The 16,558-nt window shown below is 49.2% G+C and overlaps 6 protein-coding genes across 6 annotated transcripts; 3 read left to right on the forward strand and 3 right to left on the reverse strand.

The window, feature by feature from the left end:
- Positions 1-261: 261 nt before the first annotated feature.
- Positions 262-1,810, reverse strand: K444DRAFT_649584 (uncharacterized protein). The gene is made up of 5 exons (XM_024885584.1): positions 1,651-1,810; positions 1,106-1,197; positions 1,000-1,066; positions 807-936; positions 262-737 (listed from the first exon to the last, which is right to left on the reverse strand). Exons 1-5 carry the CDS (start codon positions 1,652-1,654, stop codon positions 554-556), a joined length of 477 nt encoding a protein of 158 aa, XP_024743320.1. The 5' UTR covers positions 1,655-1,810; the 3' UTR covers positions 262-553.
- A 398-nt stretch (positions 1,811-2,208) lies between these two features.
- Positions 2,209-3,283, forward strand: K444DRAFT_115911 (uncharacterized protein). The gene has a single exon (XM_024870360.1). The coding sequence runs from the start codon at positions 2,379-2,381 to the stop codon at positions 2,889-2,891; it is 513 nt and encodes a 170-aa protein (XP_024743321.1). The 5' UTR covers positions 2,209-2,378; the 3' UTR covers positions 2,892-3,283.
- A 252-nt stretch (positions 3,284-3,535) lies between these two features.
- On the reverse strand, positions 3,536-3,969 carry K444DRAFT_658746 (uncharacterized protein; the record flags this gene model as incomplete). The annotated part of the gene is made up of 3 exons (XM_024886299.1): positions 3,536-3,573; positions 3,621-3,690; positions 3,745-3,969. 3 exons carry the CDS (start codon positions 3,967-3,969, stop codon positions 3,536-3,538), a joined length of 333 nt encoding a protein of 110 aa, XP_024743322.1.
- A 1,227-nt stretch (positions 3,970-5,196) lies between these two features.
- K444DRAFT_649585 (putative phenylacetyl-CoA ligase) lies at positions 5,197-7,390 on the forward strand. The gene is made up of 5 exons (XM_024885585.1): positions 5,197-5,585; positions 5,637-5,776; positions 5,894-6,467; positions 6,527-6,636; positions 6,686-7,390. Exons 1-5 carry the CDS (start codon positions 5,489-5,491, stop codon positions 7,310-7,312), a joined length of 1,548 nt encoding a protein of 515 aa, XP_024743323.1. The 5' UTR covers positions 5,197-5,488; the 3' UTR covers positions 7,313-7,390.
- A 1,146-nt stretch (positions 7,391-8,536) lies between these two features.
- K444DRAFT_639591 (DUF917-domain-containing protein) lies at positions 8,537-12,326 on the reverse strand (the record flags this gene model as incomplete). The annotated part of the gene is made up of 11 exons (XM_024884396.1): positions 8,537-9,081; positions 9,129-9,273; positions 9,329-9,575; positions 9,624-9,667; positions 9,721-10,320; positions 10,365-10,610; positions 10,865-11,042; positions 11,093-11,585; positions 11,688-11,856; positions 12,064-12,214; positions 12,265-12,326. 11 exons carry the CDS (start codon positions 12,324-12,326, stop codon positions 8,537-8,539), a joined length of 2,880 nt encoding a protein of 959 aa, XP_024743324.1.
- A 1,376-nt stretch (positions 12,327-13,702) lies between these two features.
- K444DRAFT_579608 (MFS general substrate transporter) lies at positions 13,703-16,295 on the forward strand. Its single transcript, XM_024877671.1, has 7 exons — positions 13,703-14,113; positions 14,284-14,318; positions 14,366-14,715; positions 14,768-15,255; positions 15,394-15,509; positions 15,562-15,839; positions 15,937-16,295. Exons 1-7 carry the CDS (start codon positions 13,919-13,921, stop codon positions 16,164-16,166), a joined length of 1,692 nt encoding a protein of 563 aa, XP_024743325.1. The 5' UTR covers positions 13,703-13,918; the 3' UTR covers positions 16,167-16,295.
- Positions 16,296-16,558: the final 263 nt, after the last annotated feature.

Here is a 16,558-nt window from a genome sequence, read left to right on the forward strand (position 1 = left end):
TACTTCTGATCAAGGATCTGGAGAAAGCTTGAACGCTTTTTGGGTGGCTTAACCACTCACGATCAACCACTTTGCGGTGGAGGTATTTCAGCAAGTTTAGCCACATTGCGGTGGGGTGTTCAACCTTACAGACCGAAGTCCGTGTTGATTGAGCGAAAACTCCATATTTTGATACATAAGATTGCCCCGGTTAGGCGAGCTCGCACAGCGAAATCGACTAGCCTCCGGCAATGGAAGATACACTATTCCGAGTCTTAGAGCGCCAGTTTCGCGCACGGCACTGCTACTGCCCTCAAAATCCTTATTGGTAAGTTTGGTGGCAACAATTGGTACGAGTATGAATCAACACATTGAGAGTGACTTCTGGTTCAACGAATACATGAAATGAAGTATCTCGTCTTCCACCGATATCTCAAGCCCCATGTCTGCATTTGCACTTCTTCCTATCGCAGCTCCAAACATCTCTACTTCTTCCCAAAGTAGTCATTCTCTCATTCCTCTCCGCCCAGAAATCCTTGATTGCCGGCCTCTCCGGCATTCTATCAATCCATGCCTACACATTCGGGGAGTCCTTCGCCTGATCATACTTAATGATCTTGATAATGCTCGTTTGCCAAGTGAGAAACGCAAGATCGGCAAAAGCGCACTTGCCGCCGGCAAGGTATTTGTGTCCTGCGAGAACGCTATCGAGAACGCCTGAGACGCGGCGGATGTCCTTGAGGTAGCGATCAATGGCGCTGGGAACTTTGAGTTCGGAACCACCTGAGCATGGTCAGCATTATGAATATGCGCAAGGGGTGAAGTACCATGCTTGGCCATAGCAAGAACCTTGGCCAGACATCTGGAAGTACAACCATTGTTTGGTCAAGTAATACTCATTCGTTCCAGCTGGGTAGCTGAGTTTATGGTCCAGATCATACTTGTCGAGCAAGTACTCTGGGTAGCAAGGTCAGCAATGGCTGATAAATCATGAGATGTTGGGACTTGCAATGATTGCACCAGACTCCCAGATAGCGAGGTCAGCGTTTGGATGGTAGATTGTGGGAAGACGTCCGTTGGGGTTGTACTTGGTTTATCCCAGGGTTTTGACCCCTGAGAGAGGCACTTCAATACGATTATGCTGGATTTCAAGTTCATTGAGGATCATGTATACCTTCCCCGTGTTTGGGTCCAGAGGACCTCCCAGAAAGCGATTGGCTTGGTGGCTGAGGCCATGCTGAAAATTTCTGGGGGAAGTGAGATAGAAGTGGAGAATTTGCTTCAAATGAGAGAATGGAACTGGATTGAAGAGCGACCATTTGAAATGAAAGAATGGCGAGTTTATATACTTGTTTACCAAGGACTCCTCCGCCATGAAACTCGGTTCCCCAGTGACTTTGAACTGCATATATTCTTCGCTTCGGAGCTTAACTTGAGCAGCACGACAAAGCTTAGAAATCTTGGAGATCAAGCCCCCGCACTCAACCAGCACGTTTTCTAGTGAAATCGTATGATGTGTGTGGTAAGGTGACTTGTCCTGGTCGCATAAAGTTGTGGTAAGGATGTAAGTATGCTTTTCTTTTGATACCGGGGCGTATTCACGTGATATTTCAAGGCTTCCAGTCGGAGAAGGGACATTGGTTAATTGATTAAGCCGAGAAAAGCATTTACGCATGCCATTTGTCCTCGCGCTACTGTGAGGCGCTGCTTCGCTTCTGAGGAAGTAGTTGAGTCCTATCCGAGCCCGCAAGTTCGTTGGCAGAGAGGCAAATCAAGTAAGGAAGGCAAGAGGTGGGAAAGTCGAGCTATCTTACTTTGTTCTTGCCTTGCCTGACAAACATAAAGACATTTAAAATAATGATTCGGGTTCAACTCTGATTCCCCCAAGTATCTCATCAGTACAACAAGAAAATGTTTGAATGAAGGAGGATTAAATGCAGCTGCGAACTGCGAACCATAAAAAGGCCCTTGTTTATTTTTAGTTCCCTCTCGGCATCTCGGAAGAAACTGAACGCCACTGCGTGGTCCACGCAATCTCCCCAGCCACAAGCCAAGCGACCCAGACCATCGGAGCAGCTGAAAACGAAACATCGCGAAAAGTTCCCAACGAGGAAACATCTCCGTTAAAAAGGGAGCCACGACGTCACTCTGCGCAATTTCGTGGCACAGCTTATCCAAGTGTGAGCTCGTACCTGCTGCGTCGAGGATTCTGTTTGCAGTTAACCTTGGGCTGGTGTCATGTCACCTTCGCTAGTACATAAGTTGCCCTGACCTCTCCTGATCTCGGTTTGATTCCTTATTCACTTTATCTCAAGCTCTAAAGTCGTCATCTTTCAATTTCCACTTCCCTCTTCAACCAAATTTCTACCATCTACAATCTACAGAACAGCCTCAGAACAATGCGTTACTCAACCCTTCCAGTCCTCGCCGTTCTGGCACTCGCCTCTACCTCCAACGCCGTACCTCAAATCGATAGTGTCATCGACTCGCTGACCTCTGTTGTCGGCGGTGGTTTCGACACGGCTACCTCAGACATTGGAGGAGCACTTTCAACCGCAACCTCCTATCTTGGCGGAGCTCTCTCAACAGCTACAAGCTACGCAGGAGGAGCGATTTCGACCGGAATAAACGCTGCTAACTCTGCAATCTCTGCAGCAGAAAGCGATGCCTCCAGAGCGATTGCCAGTATCTCCAGTGTGGCAGCTACAGCTACAGGAGCAGCGAAGAGCAGCTTGCAGAGCGAGATCTCGAGCATAAGCAGCAAGGCGGCAGCGGCTGAGAGTAGCATCAGGAGTGCGGCATCGAACGCCGCCAACTCGGCGACACGATCTTCTACGGCTGGTGCAGCAGTTATGACACAAGCTCCCATCTGGGGTGCTGCTGCTATGGGCGCGGCTTTGTATTTGATCTGATTGGAATATTGGTCAAGAATCGGGCTGGAATATTTGGAGTGGAATGGTGCATGGCTCGGGCATAAACATGGCATGGACATTGGCGTTTTGGGGGTAGACATTTGGGATTCTGCGTAAATACCAACAATGAAGATCTTTGAACGCCGTTGCTGTTCATTTCCATGTCTGTTATTGTTGCATAATTAGTTACTCTTCGCACGTCTGCGAGGGATCCGAGACTCGGTGCGAGCTTTGCTCAGACCGAGAAGTTGGAACAAGCCTTGGTGCAAGGCCAGGGACATGAGATATATCAGAAGTCTAGACGATTGAGTTCGGACGAAATCACCTTTCGTATGGCTCTTATACTTTTCCTGCACAGGGATATGCCGGTCAGTGGAAGTTTACCACGAATTACGTGAACATTGTGCAGGATTGAAGCCAGAGAACCTTGCTCGCAAAATAGTAATGCATAATTATATTCGTACTCTTACTTGTTGAGTTTGAGGACAAAAATTCGGCGAAGAGGCAAGGAGGAGGTTTCATTTCACAACGGCAATCCAAAGTCAAGAAAGAGAGTAATACGCGTGCCGTCCAAGATTACGTGCTTCTGTCCCTCAAGCCACCCCCAGACTCAAGGGAGGTTTCCAGCCTTCCTAGTTTTGCCTTTACCCTTCAACATATCGATCAAAATGCTCAATCACACCTATCATTCTTCAGCATCTTGCCACAGTCACAGAATTCAAAACTCACGAGGCTTAATCCACATCGGAGCCGTCTCCGCATTGAAACTTTGAAAGGACTCGTTACCATTCACAAAAGTCTGTGACCAATTTTTCAACATCTTTCCCCAAGATCACCACTCGGAGCAGCTTACCTCAAAAAACCAAGCAGAGTCTTTGCTCCAACCGTGCACTATCCTTATGTGACCAGGATCGGTTGGGTTCACGCAGATTGCAGTGAAGAGGTTCTCCGGGTGTTTGCGGAGTTCTGCAGCAATGGGTTCAAAGAGCTTGAGGTATTTTTCACAGTTGGAAGGATCGACCCATGCGTTCAATGTGATGATTGTGCCGGCCTCACAGGTGGAGGCGATTTGGGCCATTTTGAATCGGGATCAATTGAGTTCCACTGAGCAGTAGAGAATTGAGTAATGATGCGAATTTCTTCGGTTGGGTACAGGTATGGCTGATGCTTTCCTACACCGATAGGAAGGCTGGCTTTATATAAAATGGTATGGCTTAAGACTGTTAGTTTGGATTGTTGAATTTCAGCTCAGCCAAGGCTTCAGCTTTGAGCTACTTTTTCTTCTGGTTCCACAAGAACCATCCAGAACCGATGGTTGGTTGGGCTGAAGCGGAGCCTTTCGCGAGCAAAGGGAAAGAAGTGGCGTTCACTGAGGCTGCATGAGCAGCTCCTGGATTTGATGGGTTTTACTGTGTTTGTTTGGTAACCCCGCGTGCTCAGCACGCCACTTTCTCAATACCCCTCCAATATTTGCAATCTACTCGTTCATACCTTCCCCATATGGGTTAAAGCCTGCTTCAGTTGTCAATATTCGGGTATCAATTGTGTGTTATGTTTCATTCGAAGTCTTCCGCTGACAATGAGGCTTGAAGGTAGCCCCTGAAAATGCGCCCCCTACTACGAAAAGCCATAAGAACCCATTTTCATAATTCACCTCGCTAAAAAAAAATTTAAAAAATTTATGCCTACCCTACGAAAAAGTAAAGTACTAATTTTTTAGTACCTAACTCTCGTGCTAATTAAAAACCTTTCTTATATCTCTTTAAGTCTTATATAATCTGGAGTAGGAGTACAATACTAGCAGAGCTAAGTCAGGTCGGGTTACGTATATGAGGAGTGGTGTACGACTTTTCTTAGGGTAAATCATCTCAGCAGAATACGGGAAGCGCGCTGGCACATCACGTCCTCACGGCTTTCCGTACTCTCGACTCTGGAAGTTTGCTTTCCACTTTCCACTTTCCACTTTCCATCTTACGCTACTACCTGCCCCTTTTATCCCCTCTCCCAGCCCCATACTCGTATCTCTAAGAATTATAAGTATAAGAATTAAAGAGAGAGAGTGAAGATTTTCGATTATAGTTGAGACTTGGGAAGAGCAGGAGGGGGGAGGGGCGGGGTAATGCACGTGGTAGGGAAGCGAGGGCGATTGTTGCTAGAGTGAAGCATGCAAGCGGCGTTTCGCACATCTCGCTTGGTCTAGTGATCCTTACGGAGTATGGCTCTCCGAGATCCCCGCTGTGCACTCCAGTAGACTTCGTGCCGAAAGCCCCAAAAGCTTCACTTCGCTTCTCTCCAGCGTTTCTGCAACAAACCTTTGCGGCACAACTGCAGCATTCGCAATCGGATCAGCTAACATGTGGACACAAGCAGGTTATATAGGACCCAGAGGCTCCGTGAAAACTCCACGGTTACACAATGCTGGTCTCACCCAACAAGGATCGTGATTGGCTTCGAAACCGGTTCTGGATCACCATCTCGGCAACCTCAGGTCCTTCCTCCTGTGGTAAGATTTAAGATCTTACAATTGGAAACCTACATGAACGCATGACTTCCCTGTGTTCAGGTCGAACATTCAGCAACCGTTCCCTTTCGTTATTATGGCTACCGAATCTCCTTTCCCTCCCGTTCAAATCCCAGAGATTGACATCTGGGACTTCCTCTTTGAACAAGAGAGAGACTTCCCGGACGAAAGAGGTGTATAAAAAGCGTGCAGAAATCTGGAAGAAAGAGCTGACAAGACCATAGTGGTTTTTCACCAGCCCAACGCCGCTCGACAGTACAGGTTCATCGACGTTAAAAATACTGGAGCCGCCTTTGGTCATGCTCTCCGCTCCCTGTGGGACTGGCAAAAAGGCGACGTTCTGGGCTGGTACTCGCCCAACTGCGTGGATACTCCAGCCCTCCACTTTGGGACTCTTTGAGCTGGTGGGATTCCTTCTCCAGCAAATCCAACTTACTCCGTGACGGAACTCGCATTTCAACTGAAACACTCTGGAGCTAAGGCTTTGGTGACACAATCATCTTGTCTAGGCAAAGCTCTTGAAGCTGCGAAGATTGTGGGGATACCCCGTGACCGCATTCTGCTGATTGGCAATGGGACACATTCAGACGTTCTGCATTTCGTCGATTTTCTCTCCGATGCGAGGTACACGGACCCGACAGGTCGTGTTGTCAATTCCCCCGGAGATACTGCCTATATCCTTTATTCGAGTGGAACGACCGGATTGCCCAAAGGTGTTCAAACTACACATCGAAATGTAGTCTTCAATCTGCTATCGTATCAGTCAATTCAAGAAGATCTGAGTGGTAAGGTGGGACCAGACGGCCGAGGAGACTGTATTATATGCGTGCTCCCTTTCTTTCACGCTTTTGGGTTGATTCTTGTGATGACCCATGCGTTGAAGATCGGATACAAGGCTATTGTAATGCCCAGTTTTGATCTTGAAGCTTATTGCCGGACGATCCAAGAACACCGAGTCACTTTCCTTCATATGGTGCCTCCCATTGTTCTTGCTCTCAGCAAGTCGCCAGTCGTCGACAAGTACGATTTGAGTTCTGTGAAGAGTGGTCTTGCGGGTAAGTCAATCACTGTTTGTGAATCGCTCTCAGGCACTCAATGACTTGGTTTACTACAGGGGCTGCTCCGGTTGCACGCGAACTGGTTGATGCCCTTTGGAAACGGCTGAAGATTCCGGTCAAGCAAGGATATGGGATGACAGAATTGACTGTCCTTACCTTTCTTCAAGTGGGTTACCGGCCATTAACTTCAGAGTCCCTCATCTAATCTCATGCAGGGATCGAATGACTGGAGACGCAAAATCGGATCTATTGGCAACCTATTGCCTAACATGTCGGCCAAAATCATGTCAGAATCTGGAGCTCCTACACCCATTGGAGAGAACGGAGAGATCTGGGTCAAAGGCCCCCACGTATGTGCCGGCTATCTCAACAATTCTACCGCCACAGACAATATGATGACCCTAGATGGCTTCCTGAAAACAGGAGATATTGGATATCAGAACAAGGAAGGCGACTTTTACGTCACCGATCGACTAAAAGAGCTCATCAAGTATAAGGCACTCCAAGTTGCACCTGCCGAACTTGAAGGTGTACTCTGCGGTCACGGGAAACTGGCTGATGCGTGTGTCGTGGGCGTCTATAATGCCGATCGAGCCACAGAAATACCTCGGGCGTATGTTGTGAAGGCGGCATCTGCAAAAGATGTCGAAGATTCGGTTCTCGAGAAGGAAATCCAGGAGTGGTTCAATGGAAAGGTTGCCAATCATAAACAGTTAAGAGGAGGCATTCGATTTACCGACATGATTCCAAAATCAGCTTCGGGGAAGATCCTCAGGAGGATTGTGAGGGACAGGATGAGGGCTGAAGAGCTCAAGAAAGAGGTCGCGAAGACAAAACTGTGAACTTGAAAAAAATTCTCAGAACTCGATTATCAATTCTTCGTTTGCTCAACAACTGTTATTACGCCATCGATATATATGTTCTCGATATATGTGAAAGTTTCGGGAATTCTGACGTGGTTGCAAAAGCAATTGAGTTCTGTCGCTAGTGTGAAAAAGCCCTCGATTGTCGTGGAGTACATGATACTAGACAGGAAAGCTCGAGATGAATGAGGGCAAGTGCCAAGTTCAAATCAACCTTTACTTCACCGTCCTCTTATTGTACTGAGGTACTGGGGTCCAGATGTTGCTTCCAAGACATGCCCTAATTCAAAGTTTGGAATGAACGACCCCCACATTCCTTCCGATAAGGATAGCTCAGACCACAACAAAAGATTATTTGCTTTCCTTCGTCACCGCAGCCTTTAAACTGTACATTGGCTCATCGCTACTTTTAGCAAATTGAGTATTCGACCTGCCAAAAATTAATGACTTTCGCGGACCCTCCTTCAAAATGGCCGAAGAGAGCCCTTGCTGAAAAATATGGTCATCCAATTGGACCCAAATATGGTTCGATCCATGGAATTTTGCTCCAAAAAGTGAGCTAATCCTCTTTGACTACGGGCCCTTTCTCACTGTTGAGGGGAAAAGAGCTTTTTGAGTTGATGCATGAGCATCAAAAATCTCGTTTATGCGGTACGGTAGCAGAAATCGTCATAAATAGCGTTACGTACCAATGACGGCGAAAGGCTTTTCTGCTTCAGAGCTCACGGCAATCGATGCATGTGCTGTCTTTTTAACAAACCCCGTATCATTAATACCAAACTTTGATCCCATACATCTATTTTATGCACGAGAAAGATGGACAAACGGACCTTTCAAACTGAGACATCTGGCCAGATATCCCCTTGGCAATGGAGGATCTGGATATTGGGAGGAAAGTCAATTTTTGTCTAAGAGTACACATGATCACTGTTGTCATATGAGACCATATGAATAAAACGGAGATTCACCATATCGTAATATGATACCTCCCTTATTTCAAGTCTCGCCTGTAGACACGCCTTGAACTGGGAGTATCTCGTCATTTAAGTTTCATGGAGTGATAGAAATGAGAGGTTAACAAAGTAAAAGCGTTTTCTTGAAGAAACCATCGCATTCGTAAAACTCCGCTAGTATAGCTCATCTATCAACTCCCTCCCAGCTATCAGTTTCTATCATCTAATCATCATCATATCTACCTAGCCCTCACTTCCCCTCCCCAAACATCTCCCACACACTCTTCGGCGCCTCGTACTCCCCACTACCCACTCCTTTATAAGCGACATCCAATCCAAACGCCTTCGGCCCACCCATCTCCAACCCCCTCTCGCTCGTCCAAATCGGTGGCGCCCTTAAAGCAATCACGCTCACTCTTAGCCCGTATTTGTAATCCGAAATCCCGAGCGGGGCACCGTTCGCTTTATCGAGGAAGGTGATAAGGTCTGGACAGACTGCTAATGTCTTGTCTGCTTGACCTGGGGTGCGGAGGGTGGCGGAGAGGTTTTCGTTTTCGAAGTCGACGAGGAGAGAAGACGTTGGGGTATGGGGTCGAGTTTTAGAAGGGGGAGAAGAAGTGTCGGTGAGGGGAGAGAGAAGTACGCTCCCGCGAGTGAAGCCTGAGCCGATGTTTCGCGTTACGGAGATTATTTTACCGGTGAAGAGGAGGATGCCTCGCTCGGATTTTAGGAGGGCGGAGATGGGGTCGAGTTTTTGAGAGCGGGAGAGGGCAATGGAACGTCCTATTGTCCATGCTGGGAGATTATTAGTTTTTTGATTCGAAAAGGGGGAGGGAGCGGACCGTGAGAGAAGCTGTTGCGGGGCAAGGTCTTGGCTTCGATGCCGTGGATGGGGTTAATGCACATCCCTGAGAGGGAACCGAACTCTGTGCAGGCGCCTCGCATGAGGTCTTCGGCTTCAAAATTGTCTTGAGATGTTTGAAATATCTGAACTTTGTTAGCAAAATATGATTATAAATGGTGAAGAAGAGAGATGTGTTACCTCCTGCTGACCATTCCCATCTGCTACGGCAGCTGGTGTTATTGGGATGCCGTGCAGACATCTGACTGTCTGCCAGACTTTAGGATATGCTCGTGCAACAAGATCGCTGTCCAGTGTAGCTTTGTTAAAGCGGTGAGCTGCCAGCAATGCTTCGAAAGCATTCATCCCTCCTATTTCATTAGGTATTACTGCATCAAAAGTCGAGATTCCGCTTGCTTTCATAGCAGCTTGCATCGCATCCGTGACCCTGAAATGATCAGTATCAATAACATGCTGATAGCGAAAGGTAGCATACTCATTCAAACCAGGTATTCGCTCCAAGTACACACTTGGGGATCCCTTCATATGTGTTAGCATGGGACTGTGGTCTGCGAGGAGGGAGTTATCTTTACCATGAAGCCACCAACAAGAACAACAGCATTGTCCGGTAACGTATCTTGCCTCCTAATTATAATCTCTCCACCATTTCGGAGTGCCAGCAGACACGCCAAATAAACTGGATAGGGCTCTCCGCAACTCCCAACGCCCAGAACCCCGGTACCGTCCTGCAGAAATTGAAGATCCAACTCTGACAAATACCAGAGATCGCCTTCAATCCTAGGTCGGTAGGATCTCAAATCGACGTGTTCAACAATATCATAGGACGAGCCCTTAGACATCAAGGAATGGTCATTAAGGATTCCATTTCGTAGCGATGAGAAATCCGTTGGTTTCCGGTATGCATCGCCGTTTAGGTGAGGCTGTGATGAGTCTTGATGTTCTTCATACCCCTCGACTAGGTCTCCAACAACTCTAACGAAGAGCCGTGTGGCCCCATTAGTGACATACGACACCGGCACCGTCTCTACTTCCACGAGTTCAATAGTTCTCTTGTTACCTCCGGCGGCGATACATCGCTCAATGGCAAGGGCTTTGGCATCCTCGAGTTCTTGGTCAATGGTTGTTCCTCTTGGAACGACAGTCTTGTCGACCGTGCCGCTAATTTTCCCGATCTGCAAATGTCAGCAGGTTCGTAACGACGTTTTAGGTGACATACGGCTGCGCCGACGGCATTGGCTACTTCCAAATACTTCGGCCTGATGATCTCTCCGACCCCAGCAATACGATCACCAATGATAATGCTTCCGCCTCCAACAAGAATGACCTTTGCGTCTCCTTGTTTCGTTTTGACAAGATCTATTGCTTCCTCGAGAGCCCGTGAAATCTCGCGAAGCCCGGCCGACTTGGTCGATGGCGGGACAAGGTTGTCAGTAAATTTGTTTGAAAACACCAAGTCCGTGGCCTAATTTTTGAATGGAGTTAGTACTATTTTGGTAGGATGGATACTTTGAGGTAGATTGGCCGCAGAGATAAGGTAATGCAAGGTCTTCGCAAGGACTGGACCCTGTCCGGGAGCTTTAATTGCTACCAAGCACGAAGATCCCTGGTCGAGAAATCCTGACGTGACTCGTATTGGATGTTGGAAAGAGAAAGGAGACTTGCGGTCAAGGTGTTCCCTCCGAACGATATGCTGTCCAGTCCAAGCCGTGATCCTACCGAGTCGGGACCGACAGCGGTCCGATCGCGATCCACTCGGCATATTGATCCCCCACCTAAAGCAATGCTGTGTACATCTGGGATGGTGAAATTGGTCCTTACACCTGCGATCTTGACAAAAGCAGAGGATTGCCTAGGGTACCCGGTTTTCAGTAATGCACATATGTCTGTTGTCGTGCTTCAAAATTATGTCAGCTTCACCGCCTCGCGGTACATATAGGTACGTACCCCCCAACGTCAACCACAAGGACTTCGCTATCATCAGAGTCATAAGCAGATTCTACTCTAGCCAATGAGGCGGCACCTCTTGCGCTATTCGTAGGGCCCGATGAGAAACATCTCACGGGATATTCAGCAGCCGTCGAGGCCTTACTCAATGTGCCATCATTCAGCGTGATGTACAGCTTGCATTTGCCAAGCTTCCCAACAGCATATGAGAACCCAGCGATGACATGACGAGCAAACCGCCTCAAACTGGCATTCAGTATTCCGGCATTCTCACGTTCTAGAAACCCTAGTCGACCAATCGCGGAGGAGCAGGATATATCGTAGCCAGGTCCAAGCTCGGCTGCAAGTATGCTTCGTGCCTCATCCTCCTGGGATGGATTTGACGGTGAGTAGATCCCAACCACTACGACACTTGTGATTCCTTTTGTTTTGATGATGGATGCTTGCTCTCTCAGCTGATCTGGGTCCAAGGGTGAAATCGGTGTGCCGTCAACTGAGAATTGTCAGCGTCGACTCAAGATGAACGGCAATGCCGAACAGGGTGGTGGACGGTAGTTTCATCTGAGTGTGGACTTGGGTCGAGAAAGCGCCTCACCTTGATATCCACCATCAACGTAACCAAAGTGGCCCTCCATCAAAGCCCGTAACCTTGGAGGAAAGTCCAGAAAGGGGGGTGAACCCCTGGAATAGGGGCCACAGAGACGAACGACTGCAACCTTGTCTAGCTTGCTCGCATCCTGTTCCAACACGGCATTGACAAATTGCTATAGAACATCAGAAGACCTTCCATGCAGCAAAAAGAAGCACTTTAAATTGATGAAGCGTTGGGACAGGGCCATGGTGCGGGGTTTGTGTTTGCTTTTGACGGTGATCCCTCCCTATCACGGCTAAGCCAATAAACAGGCTCAACCTCAACGCAAGCCATAGCATCACCTAACAACGAATAGATGAAAGAAATCGGGTAGCCAAACCGTTGTGCCAATCTTCACGCAGTCTACATGGCATTGCGGTGTGGCCGCTTTTTTCACGACGGCTGCAATTGCTGTCTCGACACCTTGTTGGATGTCTGATGTTGTGGCAGTCTTGTGCCAGGCCAGAACACTTTCGTTCTGAAGAATAACGCTACGGGTGTGTCAGCAAGCCACAAAGCAAACAGGAGGCGGTGTTCTCACCTGTCAGTGTTAGTCCCTCCAACATCGATTCCTATCACGTATGAGGCAAGCTTTGAAGGCATCTCGACTTGGTCGGTGAATCCGAGTGTTTACAGTTGGGCTGAAGAGACTTTGAGAAACAGGAAGGGAACAAGGCGAAAGAGAAAAAAGAAGGGAGGGTAAGCAGCCGTAAGAGAGGCTTTGTAGAGCATTGTCAGACAGATAGATCATGGGGTGGATCATGAGGTATACTTCGTCCCCGTCCTCCGTGCCCGCGAAGCCAATGTACTGGGGTACCAAACCACGGCAATGGCAAGTAGGCAAGTGATGATACCAGCATCCGTCACTAAGAGTTTTTTCCATCGCCTAGATCACCCACTCTGGGCCACTCGGCGGTGGGGCTGACGGCCAAAAAGTGGGTTCTTACGGAGCAATGGGGGGTTTTAAGGTTGTAGCTCTTTTTAGATCTGATTGTGTCGCTATCAGACCGCTGAGCGAGCGAGGTGAGGGAGTCGTCTGCCAGCGGACATCTGCCAAAAACGACTGGTCAGTTCGCGGGCCGCACTTGCCCGACGTCCAATGCGAGTCATGGATTGCCCTTGGCGAGGGCTGAAGCGTCCGGGGCGAGTCATTTGGGCCTTCCTTGATCACAGGATTTGGCCATGCCGAGGGGCTTCCTTTGTTGAAGGGCAGTCGTGTCGGCAAGTTGGGATGCGATTGCTGAGGGAGGCGAGAATGGAGCGCGAGTGGACCTGCCACCTCGGCTGAGGAGTACAGTAAAGGGGGTGAACACATCGGATTGAACTCCTGTAGAAGTGCTGTATGTGCGCTGTATGTCGGAGACGGGTGTTGCATAGTGAAAGCACGTGCATACCCTGCCTATTAAACTTTAATGTGCTAAGGCCTCTATGGCAACAGCACACCGACATATGATCGCGTTTACAAGGGACAAGCCAAATGTGTTTACCCTCTGTACAGTAAGAACGTCATCTCTGTGTGACCGGTCCCTGAGGCGGCTTCCACATCCGCTGCTTTTGCAGCCCTGGGCGCCATATGGAATAGAAGAGCCTTAAGTGGTGCTAAAACGATGGTTGCACAAGAAAGACGCATAAGGCGACGCCAGAGTTGCCCAGAGCGTGGCTCGCCCCATCCATCCCGAGGTATGGATATCTAGATTGGCCATTGGCCAATAGGGGAAGTCCCTCGCTTAATCTAAGCGTCCGTTCGGTCTTCCTCTTCAGGCAACCGCTCCCGCCCAGCCACGACTGTCACGGGAAGTTCCGCGTGCTAGCCACTGGGAGCCCACCAATCTGATCGCGGTATGGCTTGCCTGGATCAACTTGAAGCCGGCTTTGCGGAAGATCATGGATGGAAGCGGGGCTGATGTAACCTTCTCTGTGCGATGTCTCTCTTGGGAGTGGCTTGCAGGAAGTGTTGGTTGAACCGAACATCCTACTCGACGACGATCTGCACCTCCCAACCCTTCTGTCGACCTTGTACTACATCCCACTTAGCGACTTCAGTTTGGCAGTGAAAGGCACTCCTCGAAGTACTTGAGGAGCGTCCCTTCCCTCAAGAATTGCTTCTTGCACGCGTTCTGCCCGCTTTCCACCGCGCAATTGAGCGAAAGGTCAAGTACGACACCACGAGTTTCGCCTGAACCCCCGACTCTACCATGGCCACCGATAAGGACTTCGAGGCTGGAGGGGAGCAGGATCACATCTCGAAGCTGGCTTTCAGCGCGGTGGCGACTCCGGACAACTCTCCCTTCGGCGGCGAAACGAGATCTGATGAAGTACGGGATCTCGACCAGTATGTCGCCAAAGGCTCACCTGCGACGAGGAAGGAGGTTATCTCCTATTACGCATACGTAAGGGTCATTCTCATTCCGTTTGCAAATAGTCCGTCCCATGGGTGCCGAGTGCCGAATTGCTACCTCAGAAGGCCTATGAATTTCGTGATCTTGTGTTTTAGCCGCGGGGGAAGCATCCGAAGCTCTTTCAAAATCTCTGGAATATCGGGTGCTAATCTACTGAGAAGTACGCAGGCAACAATGGTATCGGATCTTTTCAGTAGTATGTTGTTAAGTCTCACATATTTTCTCCCACTCATTTCTGTCCAGCTCCAGTCTTCTGTTCCAGAACCTCATCTACCAAGCGGGGTTCAACCCAAATGTACTACCGTTAGGTAGCTCCGCTTGCGGCGTTGACCCTACGGCACCTTGTCATGTGTTCTGGGGAGGTGGCAATAAGACAAAGGCATACACTTCGGTCATCCTGATCGCCACTGGCTTAACATTTCTTACTCAAGCGCTTCTCTTCATTGGCATTGGTAGTTTGGCGGACTATGGCAACTGGAACCCATGGGTCGTCAGGGGCTTCTCTGTGCTTTGTTGGGCATTTGAATTTGGCTTTCTAGGGGTCACCACAGCCAACAAATGGAGGGCTGCCATGGCACTTTATATCTTAAGCAGTGAGTGACACCGCTTTCTTCCTCGGTGGACCTCGCGCTGACGGCTTTCAAGGCGTCACGTTTTGGGCATCGTATGTATTCTTCAATGCCATATTCCCTAAACTAGCACATGACTTGCCAGAGGCTCGTCAGGCGAGGGAAGAGTTTCTCAATGGTAGCATAAAGGAAGAGGAGTTTGAACGTAGGTGCTCAATGGCTCGTTCCAAGATTATGAACGTAAGTTATTTCTGGAACAATGTGGGGTTTACAATTTGTGGGGCATTAAGTCTGGCTGCACTTGCTGGAATCGGGGCCAATAATTCAACATCATTGAACAATTGGGGATACTCCGTCTCCGTAGCAGTGTGCACGGGGTTCTGGATAGTCCTTGCCATTCCTTGGTTTCTGTGGGAGAAAAGACGCCCCGGACCGACCCTCCCTGCAGGGGACAATTACCTTACTTTCGGGTTCCGCCACACTTGGTGGACTATGAAGAAGGCGTGGACATTGAAGCAGACCTTATTCTACCTTGTGGCGTTCTTTCTCCTTGCGGACGGTATTGTAAGCATGAACGAGTCTCGTCAATTCTCTACCCCCTCTCCTCATATAATCCCACCAGGCCCTATCAAAGCGACTTCCGCCCAACTTCCCGCCCACGACAGCTCTGAAGAGGAGAATGCTGACTGCCCTACTTTCTAGGGCACCACGATCACTCTTGTTGCGATAAGTCAGACACAAGTCGTGCAGTTCTCAGCCACCGAGAATACATATCTTATCATGGTTGAAGGCGCATCGGCAGCAGTGGGCGTTTTCGGGTAGAATTTCTAGCCCCCAATTTCTTAAACATTGACCGACTGATTCGTGCAGCGCCTATTATATTCAGCGGCTTTTCCATATCCGGACCAAAACAATGCTGCAAGCCACGAACTTTGGGTGCCTGTTGGTGGCACTGTGGGGCATGATTGGGATATGGACCACGAAGGTTGGCTATCACAATCTGTGGGAGTTCTGGTTCTTCAATGCGCAATTCGGCTTTAGCATGGGTGCCCAGTTCTCGTACGGTCAAGCCTTCATGGCAGAACTAGTGCCTCGCGGGCGAGAATACATGTTCTTTAGCCTATTGGGTATTGTGTCAAAAGGCTCTGGTAAGTCAGCGGGGAAGCTCGGGCTGCTGTCTCGACGCCCACCCCACCATCTCACCCCCTCCCCAATCAGATCATCACTGACTTCCCACCTTTATAGCGTGGATCGGCCCCATCGTCTGTTCTGCAATCGTTGACCGCACCGGCAACCAATGGACAGCTTTTCCCTTCGTAGCCGCTCTGATATTTGTCCCGTGGGTCGGGATCTTCTTCATCAGCGAAGTCAAGAGCAGGAAGGAGTGTGCTGAATATTTGGCCAGAGAAGCTGCTGATCTTAGGAAGGTCTCTGGGGCCAAGGCAGCGGAGGGAGAGAATGATCACCTCTCTTGATTAACTACATCCAGATGGTTATTTCTTTCCTGCGGCAACAATGTAATTAATCCATCGGAGAGTGTGTCGATCGGGGAGGGGGGCAGGGCAATACACAGCACAATCTCACAATCTTACAATCTCACAAGCATGATGATTTGGAAGGATGACGCCCCCGTGCGCGCACCGCTATTCTGCAGTGATGCACTTCTTTCGGAGGGGGTGGGTGGGGGGAAGAGGGGAGAGAGAGGGAGGGGGGGAGGTTTGGGGTTTGGGGTTTATGGTTTGTTGGAGCAGGCCTCTCTCGCGGAGTCGCGGGGATTTCCACGTGGGGCTCGGCACTCGTATTCTGACTCTCCAGTGCAGGTGGTTCAGGAGAGACAGGCAGTAGTTGCTCGGATTGCTCCTCCATT

Source organism: Hyaloscypha bicolor (assembly GCF_002865645.1).
Source record: "Hyaloscypha bicolor E unplaced genomic scaffold K444scaffold_13, whole genome shotgun sequence".
NCBI classification, from domain to species: Eukaryota; Fungi; Ascomycota; class Leotiomycetes; order Helotiales; family Hyaloscyphaceae; genus Hyaloscypha; species Hyaloscypha bicolor.

Coding starts and splice junctions, on each gene's coding strand:
- K444DRAFT_649584 (XM_024885584.1), bottom strand. Junction 1,067..1,105: donor TCCAGCATAATCGTATTGAA/GTGCCTCTCTCA, acceptor GGATAAACCAAG/TACAACCCCAACGGACGTCT. Junction 738..806: donor TCTTGCTATGGCCAAGCATG/GTACTTCACCCC, acceptor CAAAGTTCCCAG/CGCCATTGATCGCTACCTCA.
- K444DRAFT_115911 (XM_024870360.1), top strand. CDS start 2,379: ATGCGTTACTCAACCCTTCCAGTCCTCGCCGTTCTGGCACTCGCCTCT.
- K444DRAFT_649585 (XM_024885585.1), top strand. CDS start 5,489: ATGGCTACCGAATCTCCTTTCCCTCCCGTTCAAATCCCAGAGATTGAC. Junction 6,468..6,526: donor TGTGAAGAGTGGTCTTGCGG/GTAAGTCAATCA, acceptor GGTTTACTACAG/GGGCTGCTCCGGTTGCACGC. Junction 6,637..6,685: donor CTGTCCTTACCTTTCTTCAA/GTGGGTTACCGG, acceptor AATCTCATGCAG/GGATCGAATGACTGGAGACG.
- K444DRAFT_579608 (XM_024877671.1), top strand. CDS start 13,919: ATGGCCACCGATAAGGACTTCGAGGCTGGAGGGGAGCAGGATCACATC. Junction 15,256..15,393: donor TTCTCCTTGCGGACGGTATT/GTAAGCATGAAC, acceptor CCTACTTTCTAG/GGCACCACGATCACTCTTGT. Junction 15,510..15,561: donor GCAGCAGTGGGCGTTTTCGG/GTAGAATTTCTA, acceptor TGATTCGTGCAG/CGCCTATTATATTCAGCGGC.